Source organism: Perca flavescens, chromosome 7 (assembly GCF_004354835.1).
Source record: "Perca flavescens isolate YP-PL-M2 chromosome 7, PFLA_1.0, whole genome shotgun sequence".
NCBI lineage: Eukaryota > Metazoa > Chordata > Actinopteri > Perciformes > Percidae > Perca > Perca flavescens.
This window is the reverse complement of record NC_041337.1, coordinates 17,523,748-17,538,228: the sequence shown is the minus strand read 5'-3', so window position 1 is coordinate 17,538,228 and position 14,481 is coordinate 17,523,748. Positions and strand designations below refer to the sequence as shown.

Below are 14,481 nucleotides of genomic sequence, written 5' to 3'. Positions count from 1 at the left end.
AAAGTCCATTTAATGTCCAGTCCAACTGATTCGGACATTCGCATTCTCACATATAGCTCCTCCATGTAATACCTAGATCATTTTTTGCATTGCATGTGTGTAATTTGTTAGTTAGTTTCTAGATAGGGATGTGTTGATTGCTCTGAGCACTACAGTACATTCACCTCCATTGTACTGGAGTGTCAGCAAAAATCTCACATATCTGCATGGCCAAATACCAATAGAAGTGAGTGAGATAATATGTATTTTTGTAATTCGGCTGAACTGAATGCCTAAAATTAGCAGACTGTAGTAGGGGCAGAAGAAGTCTTAAAAATAGATGAATGTTTTAGAAAAATGACAGAAAAAGCAGTGTGCTTGGACAAAAAGCCTAGCCTGGATGCCAGCCGAACTTAGCCCTTTAGGGCTCAAAGAACCAGGCCACCTTTTATCTCTTTCAGCCAAGGTAACAGAATGTTTTCTAACTCTAGCACTATTGCAGTTTATCGTTTATCTTTTGAGTTGTGATGCTGACTCTGTCTCTTCAAGGGATCAAGTGGAAGCCGGATGAACACGGGGTCATAGCTTTTGACTGTCGTAACCGGAAGTGGTACATCCAGGCTGCCACCTCTCCAAAGGATGTGGTCATCCTGGTGGATGTCAGTGGTAGCATGAAAGGTCTCAGGCTCACCATCGCAAGGCAGACTGTCTCCTCCATACTGGACACTCTTGGGGACGATGACTTTTTTAACATCATCGCTGTAAGTCCACGCAGATATGCACACAGCTATGAGGGGGATACATATACTACTTAAACTCTACATTTTTTATAGATACACACACATACACAAACACAAGCTCACATCCTCTCCTCCTCAGATGAGAGGAAATGCTGGAACAAATCAGCTTTCTCTCCTGTCACGCTCACAACCAATTAGCAGTCAGTTGAATGAAGATTTGAATTGCAAAAGAGACAGTTGTGATTGGATCCTGCCTCAGGCACCCAAACCATTGTTATCGCATCTCAGTCTGATGAAACTCCATAAGTGTGTGTGTGTGTGTGTGTGTGTGTGTGTGTGTGTGTGTGTGTGTGTGTGTGTGTGTGTGTGTGTGTTTGTGTGTGCGTGCCTGTGTGCCTGCCTGACTGACTGAGTGTGTGTGTGTGTGTGTGTGTGTGTGTGTGTGTGTGTGTGTGTGTGTGTGTGTGTGCGTGAGTGAGTGTGTGTGTGTGTGTACGTGACTACGCACTTGCAAGTGTGTCTGATGCACAATTAGAACGTATCTAGTCACTTTGCCAGCCTCCATTGTCTTTCTCCAAAGAACAAAGTCTTCATTATCATTTGTTATCCTAATCATGTTATTTTGAAAATTATTCTTTTGAAAAATAAAGGAAAAGAGGATTTAGACAATCTGGCAGAAACACATTTTTTCCCCTAACACTCTTTAAAAGGATGTGTGATTTTGACTCATCTGTTTCTTCTTTCTTCTTTTTATTTGTGCTTCATTAACTGTGTTACCTTCTATATGAAGGAAATTTTCCCATAGAAGACAGTTGTGTTAAAGTTGTTATGGGTTTTGTTTAAAGTATCTGCAGTGAGAGTTTGTTTCAAGCTGCAATGTATACATACAGTACACACATAGACAGACACACAGATGCATATGCATATAGACACAAAATTGCTGGCTGTGGAGAAACATACTTCCATTCCCTTTCTTGGACTTTGATGTCTAATTCATACATGCATTAAATTATGAGTATTATCACAGAATGGCAGGCACTGGATACATTGTGTGCATGTGTGTATGCTTATCATCAAGATGAGTGAAGTTTCTAACATCTTAACATTTTGCATTTTTAAACATTTCTGTATATACAGCACAATTAAAAGTGACAAAAAATTATTACTTTAATTATTCCTTTTGTATTCTTTTAGTACAATGAGGAATTGCATTATGTAGAGCCGTGCCTAAATGGAACTCTGGTCCAAGCAGATGTCACCAACAAAGATGTAAGTCTTTCTCTCCTTGTCTCCTTGTTGTTTTTTCCTGTTACAGTCAGTTAGAAGTCATTCATGGTTTTTTGTATATTACACACAATACACATTATGAAAAGATTTAACTGACTGATATTGGTATAGGCTTAAGACAGTATGCAGTATGAGTATTGCACATTGCCTATGGTATGTAATCACATGAATCTACATTGAGCATGTTTGTGTGTATGTGTGTGTCTGTTTGTGTATGTGTGACCTGTTAATCAGCCTGCTTGTGGAAAGACAGTGACTCTGGTGCGAGTGGTAATGCTCTGATAGTGATTACCAGATGGCAGGAGAGAGAGAGAGAGAGAGAGAGAGAGAGAGAGAGAGAGAGAGTAGAGACTGAGCTGGGTGACATGTCCTTAAGAGAGAACTCCACTGATTTTACACATCAAAGTCTGTTTACAGGTCTTGGGCAGTGAAACAAAGTTGTATAAAGCCTTGTGCGGCTCCTGAGGGGGCTGTGCAAAATTTGATAAATTGCCATAAATGATCACTTGAAGTTTAAAAATGAAATAGAAAATCTGGATCTGTGTAGTCAGAAAGAAATGAGCATACCAGACATCTGTAGCTCACTCCTTCTCTGCTTGAAGCTAGCTCAAGGCTACATTAGCCGCTACTAGCATAACGCACCTGATCCTCTGACCGAATTGTGCATTGCTGGTATTGTAGGTTTTGACAAGAAGGAAGAAGAATGTGTGGAATTAAAACAATATATATTACTAGTTCTGCTGCATGTTTTTAATACTTTTTTTTCGACAGTGTTATAGCTGTGCATTGCTAAATTGGTGGAGTACTCTTTTAATTATGGTTTGACATTTCCTGAGGCAGTGAGTAGCATAAATGTTATGGTGAATGCTTGTATGTCTAACTGTGTTTATGTTTATGTACAGTAAACTGATTGAGCTGTGCATACAAGACATTTTCATTAAGATGGCACATGAGAATCCTTGCATTTACTGTGGAATGACCCTCTTCTTCATATCTGAATCTCTTCTTTATTGTCTACAGTTTACTGTACTCTCTCCAGGTGCCCACTAAAATGTACATCTCTTCCCAATTTTTTTAAAATTCCATATTAAAATGCCATTTCTAAATGGAATTAAATTCAATGACCTCTATTACCTCTAGTCCAGGCCTAATCTTTGAGGCGCAGCTGTTTGTGCATGGACTACTTTCTATGCATCGTGTGTATGTACTGTAGAATTCTGTGTGTGTGTGTGTGTGTGTGTGTGTGTGTGTGTGTGTGTGTGTGTGTGTGTGTGTGTGTGTGTGTGTGTGTGTGTGTGTGTGTGTGTGTGTGTGTGTGTGTGTGTGTGTGTGCGTGCGCGTGTGTGTGTGTGGAAGCAGTCTGCACTGGTAGATACAGTTAATGTCTTTTACTGCCGTTTTTTTGCGTTCTACCCACTGCAGCTTTAACATAGACATCTTTTCAGCTGTTATGTCCTGCATGTCCAAATCCTTTCTTAATGGGAAGGAACGTTTTTATATGGATGCAATACTTTACTGCAATATCTGTCCAACTAATTTTCTGCCTCTCTTTTCCATTTATCAGAATTGCACCTGCCCCCATGTTGGGATCAATAACGTGCCATAAAAATCCAAACGTTAGGCTATAGCAAACAGCATAGCCTAAACTGCCTGTAGCAAGGCTTCATTAAGCTGACTGCTGTGATCCTTTTGGAGTATAAAAGGTCTCTGGACCATTGAAGAGTTTGATGTCCAGTGTACATTTTTAAGAGCCTTGTGGTGCAGCACAAAAGGTTTGGCACATTAAGATTGCGTGCGTGCACGTGCACACACACACACAAACAGACTTTCTGAATCTGCCACTTTAGTTCACTGCTGCGCCAGGGATTGAACATAGCCCACTGTGCTGAGACAAATCACTTCAATCTTAATTTTCACACACACACACACACACACACACACACACACACACACACACACACACACACACACACACACACACACACACACACACACAGCAGGTTAACTTTACCGTGCTCCAGGGTACAGCCTTTTGTTGAAACCGATTAACCTTTTTATCCACGTCAAAGAAAAGGTTGTGTCTTTTTGCCATATGGGGATGTTGTCAGGGACGCTGGAAGTTGTTTTTGTGCACATATGTATTGTGTATATGTGTGTTGCTGAAGCTTACGCCTGCATGTGTGTGTGTGTGTTTTGTGTGTGTGTGTGTGTGTGTGTGTGTGTGTGTGTGTGTGTGTGTGTGTGTGTGTGTGTGTGTGTGTGTGTGTGTGTATGTTTGCTCCCAAGTGAGCAGGCTCTAATATGGCCTTTATGCTGCTTGGGCCCCCTACTGTGTGTTGAGAGACATTTCTCCTCCAATCCGGAAGGAGCAGAATGGAGGAGATTAATGTAAAGTGAGTGAAAGGAAAAGTGTAGTAAAATAACCTAGACCCTGAAATAATCATATCTTGTATGTAATACTTTGGTTGCCATTGATAAAATAGAAGTGTAGAGGGAAGAAGAGGGTTGCTCACCTCCATAGGTTGTTTGCAGGTAATTGGACAGAGCCAGTCAGAGGCAACAGGAAATGTTTGAAATACCAACCATGGGCCAATTGGGTGTGTGTGTGTGTGTAGGTGTGGGTGTGGGATTTGCCTCCAGGCTGTTGCAAATAATGAGACATGCAACATGAGACCTGTTAGGTTGCTGACAACATTAAACTCATCATTACTGTAATTGCCAGAGAGATAATGCACCCTTTGTGGCACGATCACACCTATGAACAGACTCAGACACTTGCAAACACACTAGACTGACCCTTCGTCAGCTTAAAAGAGGTGGAAGGAAAACAGGTGATTTTAGTTCTTTCAGTCAGTATGTGACATTTCACTTCAACACAATGTGGCCGTTTTTCACAAAAAAACGGCTCAGCGCTCAGTTAAAGAGCCCATTAGACCATTGGTGCAATCTCTGTTCACACACAAATGTTGGTGAATTAAGCTCAGTGAAATATGTTGTTTCTCTCTGTGTTATGAGTAAATAAAATAACGTTTTTAAAAATGTTTTTACTGTTGTTATCCCATCTTTGTCTCTCTATTTTTTTCTTTTCTCTCCTCTAATTCCTTCACCCTCTGTGTTTTTTCATTCTTGTTTGGTCTTCTTGTCGCCGTGATCGTAATGTTTCCTTCCCAAACGTTATTTTCTCAGCATTTCCGGGAGCACCTCGACAAGCTGTTTGCTCAAGGCATTGGTATGTTAGACATAGCTCTGACTGAGGCCTTCAATCTTCTTGGTGACGTAAGTTACACACTAATGCATGATCACCCCCCCTACACACACACACACACACACACACACACACACACACACACACACACACACACACACGCGTAGACACACTCACATGTACACACATACACACAGAAAAGAAAGTGTCATGGACAAAATTAATTAGCACACTGTAATTAATAGCTAAATCAACAAAATAATGCAAAAACCAAGTAAACAAGGCACTTAATGACTCAGGTTACTAGTTTGACATCTCATTATCAACAGGCAATTAATCATGCACGCAGACACACTCATTTACCTTTCCTTTCTCAATGCTCTTATTTCGAAAACATGTATCAAAGTGTATACTAAATGTCTCCGTTTTCCTCTCTGTAATCTTTTGAGGTACATGTCATCTTAAGGTAGATATTCTTGTTGCTTTATGCATGGGAAAGGAATGTTATTATTCCATTAGCTTTTATAAAACAGTTAACTTCCATGCTGTGAAGGTAAGTCATGTGAAGACACATTACATTCTCTAATGGGAAGTAACTAGATGATATGTTTGGTAAGTGTTTGAAAGAAGTAGATTTTTAACTGGTTTTATTCAGATTGGAGGGGATTTTGCATTGTTTTTGTTCACCTACCTTAACCCCCCTCTCTCTCTCTCTCTCTCTCTCTCTCTCTCACACACTCTCTCTCTCTCTCTCTCTCTCTCTCTCTCCAGTTCAACGAGACTGGGAGGGGCAGTGAGTGTAGCCAGGCCATTATGTTGGTGACAGATGGGGCAGTGGACACATATGATGCCATCTTTGCCAAGTACAACTGGCCAGACAGGAAGGTAGTGTATTAAACACACAAGCACACACATCACACTATTGAGCAATTGTATTTCCACTACCGTTGTAAAATGAGGTCAGCTGAGCTCAATTTCCCATTATGCCTTGTTCGCATCTTCATGAACCTGCAACCTAGTATTCTAATGGAGAGCAGTGGACTAATGCCCTCCTGTGGCTGTGAATGACTTTTTAAACTTGCTGTTGAGAATTGGCCATCAGAAAATGTGGAAGTTGATCCATTTCACAGAATTTTAAGGAAATACCAAAGGTAACATTATCTCTCAAATACATCAATAAACAGAAAGAGTGAGTAGAATTATGTTTTATACGGTTAGGGTATTGATTACAAATTATATATAATTATTCTAACATCAACTTGCTGACCAAGAGGACTGAAAAAGAAAGGCAAGCAGTATTAGTATTTGTCCGAGTTTATTATAGAACGTTTTTGACAAGCAGAAGGTAGTGACTGGACCCAGTACGAGTTCCTTTCAGAGGCTTTTAAGACAGAGTTAAGTATGGCCCTTACTCTGAGGACAGAGCTGTCTGTCTGCTGTCCTGCAAGGTAATTGTGGTGCTCTTCTGACAGGCCGTGAAATGAAACGGGAGGAGAGAGAGAGTAAGGAGACGGAGGGGAAGAAAAAGGGTTATTCTTAGGTCATTTTCTGTTGTAAAAGAATGCCCATGGTGTCTTCACCCTTAAAAGGTTGAGAATTGAAGTACCATTCTAAAGGCAATGGTAGAGGCATACACCCTTAACACACAGTGTATATTCAATTCAATTCAATTCAATTTTATTTATAGTATCAAATCATAACAAGAGTTATCTCGAGACACTTTACAGATAGAGTAGGTCTAGACCACACTCTATAATTTACAAAGCCCCAACAATTCCAGTAATACCCCCAAGAGCAAGCATTAGCAGTGGCTGTTGCGACAATGGCGAGGAAAAACTCCCTTTTAGGAAGATACCTCGGCAGACGCAGACTTTTGGTAGGTGGTGCCGGTGTCTGACGGGGCCGGTTGGGGGTGTGATGAACAGTGGCAATAATAGTCAGTATATACATGCATATGAATGTGAAAGAGTTCACGTACAGTGCAAACTCTCATTATCTCAGGTAAGTCTTTTAACACACATTATTACACACATAATTTTAATCTTGAACCTGTGAGTATATGTTCCATGCACATAGGTGCCTATTTGTTACCATAAATGCTGCACTTCATGTATTTGTGTGTGTCTGTTGGTTGAAAATGCTCGCAACACCTCCTCCACCCTCACTCCTGCCTCAAGGCTGAACAGCAGTGAGCGGCACGCGAACAAGGCTGCTAGATAGTTCCATTTAGAAGAAGCCCTGCTGATAATAGAAGTCTTCCATCTCTGTCACTCTCTCCAGTGTCCCTCTCTCCCCGCTTCTGGTTTTTAATGGCTTCCTTCCAACCAGCCTTATAGCTTCACCACCACTGTAAAGCATCACACTGAGAATATGGGCATGTTTTGGAATATCTGTATACAGATGGCATTTATTCCAAAAAAGCTAGAAAGGAAAGATCGTAAGATCATAAAGAAAGCATTGCTGTGAAAAACAATATCTACTGTAAGGAAACACTGAACAACTTCAAATACATTCTATAATGAGTGTTTCTTTCATGTTACACCATGATTATTTTCAGAGAGATACTGTCACAGTTTTCAGATAACTGCCGTTTGTAGATAAAGAATGTCTTTGAAACTTACATATGTTTTGTTCTCACAAAGACCATTGTGGTGGTTTATTTAAGAGCAAAGGTCTCCCAGACTTTTAATGATGGCTTAATGAAGGCTTGTGTGTATTACCAATCTCAATAACTGAGTTAAAACAAGAGATAATCATACACACACAAAGCTTTATTTTCCAGTTATACTTGGTCTCACGAGACTCACATTATATTTCAGTTGTCGTTTTGGAACAATACAGAACAATTAATCAGAGTGCAACACATACAACAAAGGGCAATACAAAAACAAGGCCAGTGCTACAAACACATGTAGAGAGTAATGAATCAGAGCACCAATTACAGTACAGTACATGTGGGTGACCAGATACTATTTTAATATTATGCGTTGTACTCTGCATCTACAGATGAAGTTCATCCACATCCTAAAACAGGAGCCAGATACAATCAAACCCCGCAAGAATTTCTTGCAAATAAAATGTATATTATTACTTAAACTACCTCCTTAATCAAGCAAATGGGAAAGGGGATCAGAATGTTTACAGCTTGCAATGTGGGTTAGGAACACAGGAAAATCTAAGTAGAATTTTGACAGAGCAGCACCCTCATGTGGTGCCCCTCCCTAAAAAAAGGCAATGATTGATGGTGAATTGGGAATCTCACCACGTTTTAAAGGGACAGCATTGATTGGAACAGCAGTGGCAGTCCTACTTGACACCAAAAAGGTTGACCATTTCCTGTCTGTAGTGCCGCCAAATTCCTACAACCACCTGAGAGTGTAGCATCCACATCCCCAGACACCTGATCCTCTGACAGATTTTCTGTGTTTGGCACAATAAACCCCCCTTAGGATAAAAACCTGGGTTGCGCCATCAATGGATTATGAAAAACAGGAAAGGGTGTTCCAAGATGGCACAGATTCATACCAATTAAAGTTGATCACTAGGCGCATACACTGTAAAAGCTCTTCAGCCATTTTTTGCTCCATAGCACATTTGTATCTTTTCTCTGGCTGAGTTGGCCACACAAATGCCATAAAATGAAATGGTTGGTATGGCACTAGGCCAAATTTTCTTCCTCATTTTCCGGCCATTTTCTTTGAAACATAAAAAAGATAAAAAAAAGTATTTTTGGGCCAGAGTGAGTCACATCATTTGCAATTTAGACAGCAGCCACTGTGCCAAAATCAATGCAAAGGCCAGCACTGTTTATGGGGACTTGTGGTGTACTCTTAGCCACAACTGTGGGCAATCTTGCAGAGGCAAAGGGACACTAGACAACGCAGTCAACTGATGAAAGAGGCAGCATGCTGGCTTTCTTTGCCAGTGTGGACTGACCTTGAAGGTGAAGTTATAGAAAAACATGGAAGTGGGACTCATGTACTTCCCTCAGTTTCAGGAGATTAATATGCTGGGCTACAAACAACCTTGCCCATGCTTGCTTGTGCCCTGTCCTTTGTGCACTGCCCATACCTTATTTGTCTCCACTATTTGGCAGTGCATCATGAAGCCCCACCCAGTGCCTGTCCTTTGCCAACATTGTTTCTGTTGTCCCAATAGCGAAGGGCTAACCATAACTGCCTGGAGACTACTCTGCAACATGTAAAAGGGACTCCATAGTGTAGTCGGCATGTGTAATAGGGCCAGCAGACCGGCGTAGAATGGTGATACCATGAGCCATAGGAGACAGAGACACAGTCTCCATGTGACCTTGGCTCTCAACCTGAATTGTGAGAGAAACTCCTTGAGTAGAGTCTGCCTCTTCCATGTGAGAGTCAATAGTGCAACTTTAAAATCCACCGCTAGGCCCAGAAACCATGTCCTCTGGGAGGGCTCCAGCCCCCTTCAAGAACAGGCAACTCCACACACACACTATATTTACTTTTCCGTGGCAATACTGTATCGATACACAGACGCCAAGTATTGATCTTTTATTATATAAGTAAGTAAAGTAAAGTAAGTACAATTTATTTGTATAGCACCTTTCACAGATAAAAATCACAAAGTGCTTCACAATAAAATGTAATACAACACAAGAAGTCACAATACAAGCAAATTGAAATACAAATAGAAAACGTAACAAACAACCATAAAAACCCCTCGACTAAGTAAAAGCCTGCTTGAACAGCAGAGTCTTCAGCTGCTTTTTAAAAGATTCAACAGAATCCACACAACGTAGCGAGAGAGGCAAGTCATTCCACAGCCTAGGAGCCACTGCTTGGCATGACCGATCCCCTCTAGTTTTAAAATTAGTGCGGGGAACCACTAAAAGCATCTGACCTAATGATTTCAGACTACGGGTGGGGGTATGTAGCTGTATCAAGTCAGAGATGTAGAAAGGAACTTGACCGTGCAAGGCTCTAAAAGTAATGACCAGGATTTTAAATTGAATTCTATACTGGACTGGTAACCAGTGAAGTGCTGCTAAAACAGGGGTGATGTGTGCTCTTTTGTTAATGTGCATTAAAAGCCTTGCAGCAGAGTTCCGAACAGTCTGGAGACGATAAAGCTGATTCTTACTTAGACAAGTACAAAGACTGTTACAGTAATCTAAGCTTGAAGATATGAAAGCATGAATGATCATCTCTAATTCATCCTTAGTGACAAGTGTTCTTAACTTAGAGATATTTCTCAGGTGGAAGAAACAGTTCCTAACTAATAATTTAGAGTGGTGATCCAACGACATAGCTGAGTCAAAAACCACACCTAAGCTCCTGAGACTCGGCTGGACAGACGAGCCTAAGTCCCCAATATGATGCTTTATCTCAGGGATACGTGTTGTACGTATATATATACGTGTTGGTCAGTTTGCCTGCTTGACAATCCCATTATGCAGCACTAAAATTGAAATGAGATGAACAAACAGAGAAATTGCTCTTTTTAGATAAAACAGATGTTGACAAAGTTTCCTTTTGGGGACATCGTTTGAAATTGAGAAAAATGGTAATAAATTGTAATATATTGCAGAATATTGCAATATGTTTAAATTCGCAATAATATTGTAGAATCACATTAGTATCGTGATGATATTGTATTGTGAGGCCTCTGGTGATTCCCACCCCTAATATTACCTAACACCCAGCTCAAACTGGTCTCCTAAAATCTGTCTAAATACTGGATTGATTTTCAGATAAAATGTTATTAAAGTAAAAGCTTGGAAAGTGATTAATATTGAGCAACTCCTGAATCTTTGCCAAGACCGATTAAAGTTGGGCCTGTAATTATTTTGAAGTGTTGTGTCACCTGCTTTTAGTAATAGTAGAACAAAAGTGGACTTTGAGATAAGGAATTTCATTAAAGGTAAAAGGTAGATTAAAAAGATGTGTTAGTGAACAAGAAATAAATTCAGCTGCTCTCTATAGAAAGTGTGGCACTAGGTCATCAGGGTCTTCTGATTTGTGAATGTCCAAAAACATGAATGCCTTGTGTACCACAGTGGTAGTAACAGTGTTGCCACAGTTACTTTGAAAAAGTAATTTAGTTACTTTACAGATTACTTGATTTTAAAAGTAGTTTAGTTACTTTAAAGATTACTTGATTTTAAAAGTAACGAAGTTAGATTACAAGTTACTTTATTAGTTACATGCAGCACTTGCCGACAACACCCCTACAGCCTCAACATAAAAATGACAGCCGGTTTACTGTGACGCAGCTCAGCGTTGCCAGTAGTAGGATCTGGTTTATTATGGCACGAAAGAGAGCGAGTCAAATGTGTTTAAGGGCAGCATTTCTGCTACAACATAGGCCTACTGCCCGACCAACTTCTTCAACTCTCCCCCACTTACTGGTTTTGCACCAACCAGCAAGTCCAGCTTTTGTTGTTTGGGTGGTGGAGGACCTCCTCTCTGCTTCGCTCCACCTAGTGGGACTTGCTCTGTAGGTTTGACCGCAGCGCTGCGACTCCAAATGTTTCTTCAAATTTGACGTAGTCGCCACCAGCACAGAGTGTACAACGAACCTTAATATTGCCGTCTGTAGCTGACACAAACTCTAAATAGTGACTGTATTTCCAGCTAGAAGCGCGCATCTCTCTCCTCCCTCCATTGTTGTTTACGTTAGTGTCGCTGCGTGGTACACGTCAACTGTCCACATGCTGAAAACGTGACTTGTCGCATACGTGACTTCACTCCCCGAGACGCAAGAAGAAAGCAAAAATATATATTTTTACTAAGGAAAATGACAAATAGTAACGCACAGTGACTTGGATACGTAACTTTAATCTGATTACTGGTTTGGAAATAGTAATGTGTTAGATTACTCGTTACTGAAAAAAGTGCTCAGATTAGAGTAACGTGTTACTAGTAACGCGTTACATGGCATCACTGGGTAGTAACAATGAAAATGAAAAGGCTTGCTAAGAGTTAATGATACAAAAGTTGTCAGTTTTAACATGAATTTACCTTCTCTTTCCTTGTTAGGAATGATCTGTATTTCCTTCAAATCAAGATCTCCAAACTAACACCACACTTCACGACATATTTCACTTTATAAGCTTCATTTTAGATTTTATTTTTTAGAAAGCTGCAACAACCTTTAGATCTGTTTATCCAAAACAGGGATCTTTCACCATGACTCAAATAAAACAATCATCAGCATCAGCAGACAGTGCCCATGTACACACCCAATACATTTTAGGAATCATCATTTTCATGGATGTGGTTTTGGTTTCAGGTTGAAACTTCAAGCTGACCTAGATTTGAATTTAGATTTTATAACCAACAGTAGGCATGTCTGGTCCCAGATTATGCTACATATTGCATGAGACCATTAACATCAGAAAAATTAACCTGCTATTACTTTGTAACAGTACGAGTTGTAACTGTGTGTTCTGGACACACCTTACAGAAGTACTTACGGTCTTGGAATGTTTGCAAACGTTTATGTGAATGTTACACTGGAGAATAAATTATTATGTGCTGAATAGATAATGTACTGTAGGAGCGTGAACAAATATAGCTTTTGCATAGTGTCTGTGCATCTGTGCATGCATGGATACATACAGATGTGTATACTTGTACAGTATGTCTGTGCATTTGTATTCTTGCATGCATGTGTACTTTTATTCCTGCCTATGCAAAATTTGTGCAGTGAAGTAGGTTGAAAATTGCATGCTGTGGCTCGAGCCCCTGCTAGTTTTTATCTGCACTGTACTTAACTCAGCTGTACAACTCGTCCATATTTAATAACCTGCCTGCCATAATTTGACCTTCGTCTTGGCTACCAGCAAAGGAAAACACAGAAAGAGAAAATGTGACACATCTTATCCGTAGCTCTACAGTACATTAAGCGGTTATGGCGGTATGATCATATCATCTGTGTTGTGTTATTATTATTTTTTTATCATTATGTTTTTCCAATTTCCAGACCCTTCTGTTGGGAGCAGTCATCTAAAAATCACATAAAGATACACATGTGGCTGCACATACATGCATACACACACAAACACAAACAGACACATGCTGTCAGGGTGAAGGGAGGCAGTGAAAAATGCAGGCATGGGAGCTATGGCAGCTGTGCCCCCAGAGGCTTGCATCTGGTCCAATCTGGCAACATGTTCCTCCTCCAGCATGCTGCACACACACACACACACACACACACACACACACACACACACACACACACACACACCTGCCAACTACACCTGCTGCTTGAGCCAACTGAGCACTGCCGTTAAAAAATGGGTTTGGCAGCAGATAGTTTAGATGGTTTATCTGTGTTTTAAGCCCCTGTCTCCGTCCAGGCAACGCTGCCTGGAAGGCACTAGGATTAGGCAATGGTTATGGTTATGGTTAGGGTTAAGTTTAGCGTTAGATGCCTTGAAGTAAATGGTCGCAGCGCTGCCTTGAAGTCGATTAGGCAATGGTTATGGTTATGGTTAGGGTTAGGTGCCTTGAAGTCAATGGTGGCAGCGCTGCCTGGAAGGAGACATTGGGGGCTTAAAACACCATCGAGCGTTTAGATGACACTGGATTGAGCACATCAAGTTTTTCAACTCAAAATATTTACTTCATGGTTAATGGTTTACATTCATTCTAATTGCAGATTCTTAATACACTTATCTTATTTTGAAACCCAGATCTGTTAGTTTTTTAAGTTGATAAAATCTGATTAGAATTATTTAATTCAACTTTAAATAAAATCTAAAAGAAAAATGTCTTCCATGGGTCCATAATTGACTCTATTAAACAAGGAGAAAGAGCCTGCTAATCACTGGCAGATAAAAATGAGTCTTCTCCCTGGCTTTGACAGTGTTATCTTCTAAATGGTGCATGGTGGGCCCTATCAAAAAGCGATTAAAATGAATGACGGAGGCTATCTGCTTTTTCTCCGCAGGTCCGCATATTCCCTTACCTGATTGGTCGAGAGTCAGCCTTCGCAGATAATCTGAAATGGATGGCATGTGCTAACAAAGGTGGGATCTTAAAACACATGCATAGACCTCTGTGCTTTTTTTCTACTTCTAATCTGTATTAGCAGAATAAAGTTTCTGAATGCTGCTGTCAGCCGAAAATGAATACATTAGGAGCTCTGAATTTGGGTTAGGATTAGGTTTTTATTTTTAAATTTTTTGGCATATGTGTCTGTGTGTGTGTGCATGTAGTTGCACAGACATGTGTTTGTCAGTGCTCATCAGTATAAGCATGTGTATGTGACAACAGGCAGATGGTTCCA

At 40.4% G+C, this 14,481-nt stretch overlaps 1 protein-coding gene across 2 annotated transcripts in view; it reads left to right on the top strand.

Annotated features, from left to right (window-relative positions):
- Positions 1-14,481, top strand: part of cacna2d3a (calcium channel, voltage-dependent, alpha 2/delta subunit 3a) — a 158,510-nt gene that overhangs the window by 95,562 nt on the left and 48,467 nt on the right. For both annotated transcript variants that reach the window (XM_028581957.1, XM_028581956.1), the window contains exons 7-11: positions 529-740; positions 1,914-1,988; positions 5,193-5,282; positions 5,983-6,096; positions 14,143-14,221. In XM_028581957.1, coding sequence (XP_028437758.1) covers positions 529-740; positions 1,914-1,988; positions 5,193-5,282; positions 5,983-6,096; positions 14,143-14,221 — 570 coding nt within the window. The remainder of the gene's footprint in view (positions 1-528; positions 741-1,913; positions 1,989-5,192; positions 5,283-5,982; positions 6,097-14,142; positions 14,222-14,481) is intronic.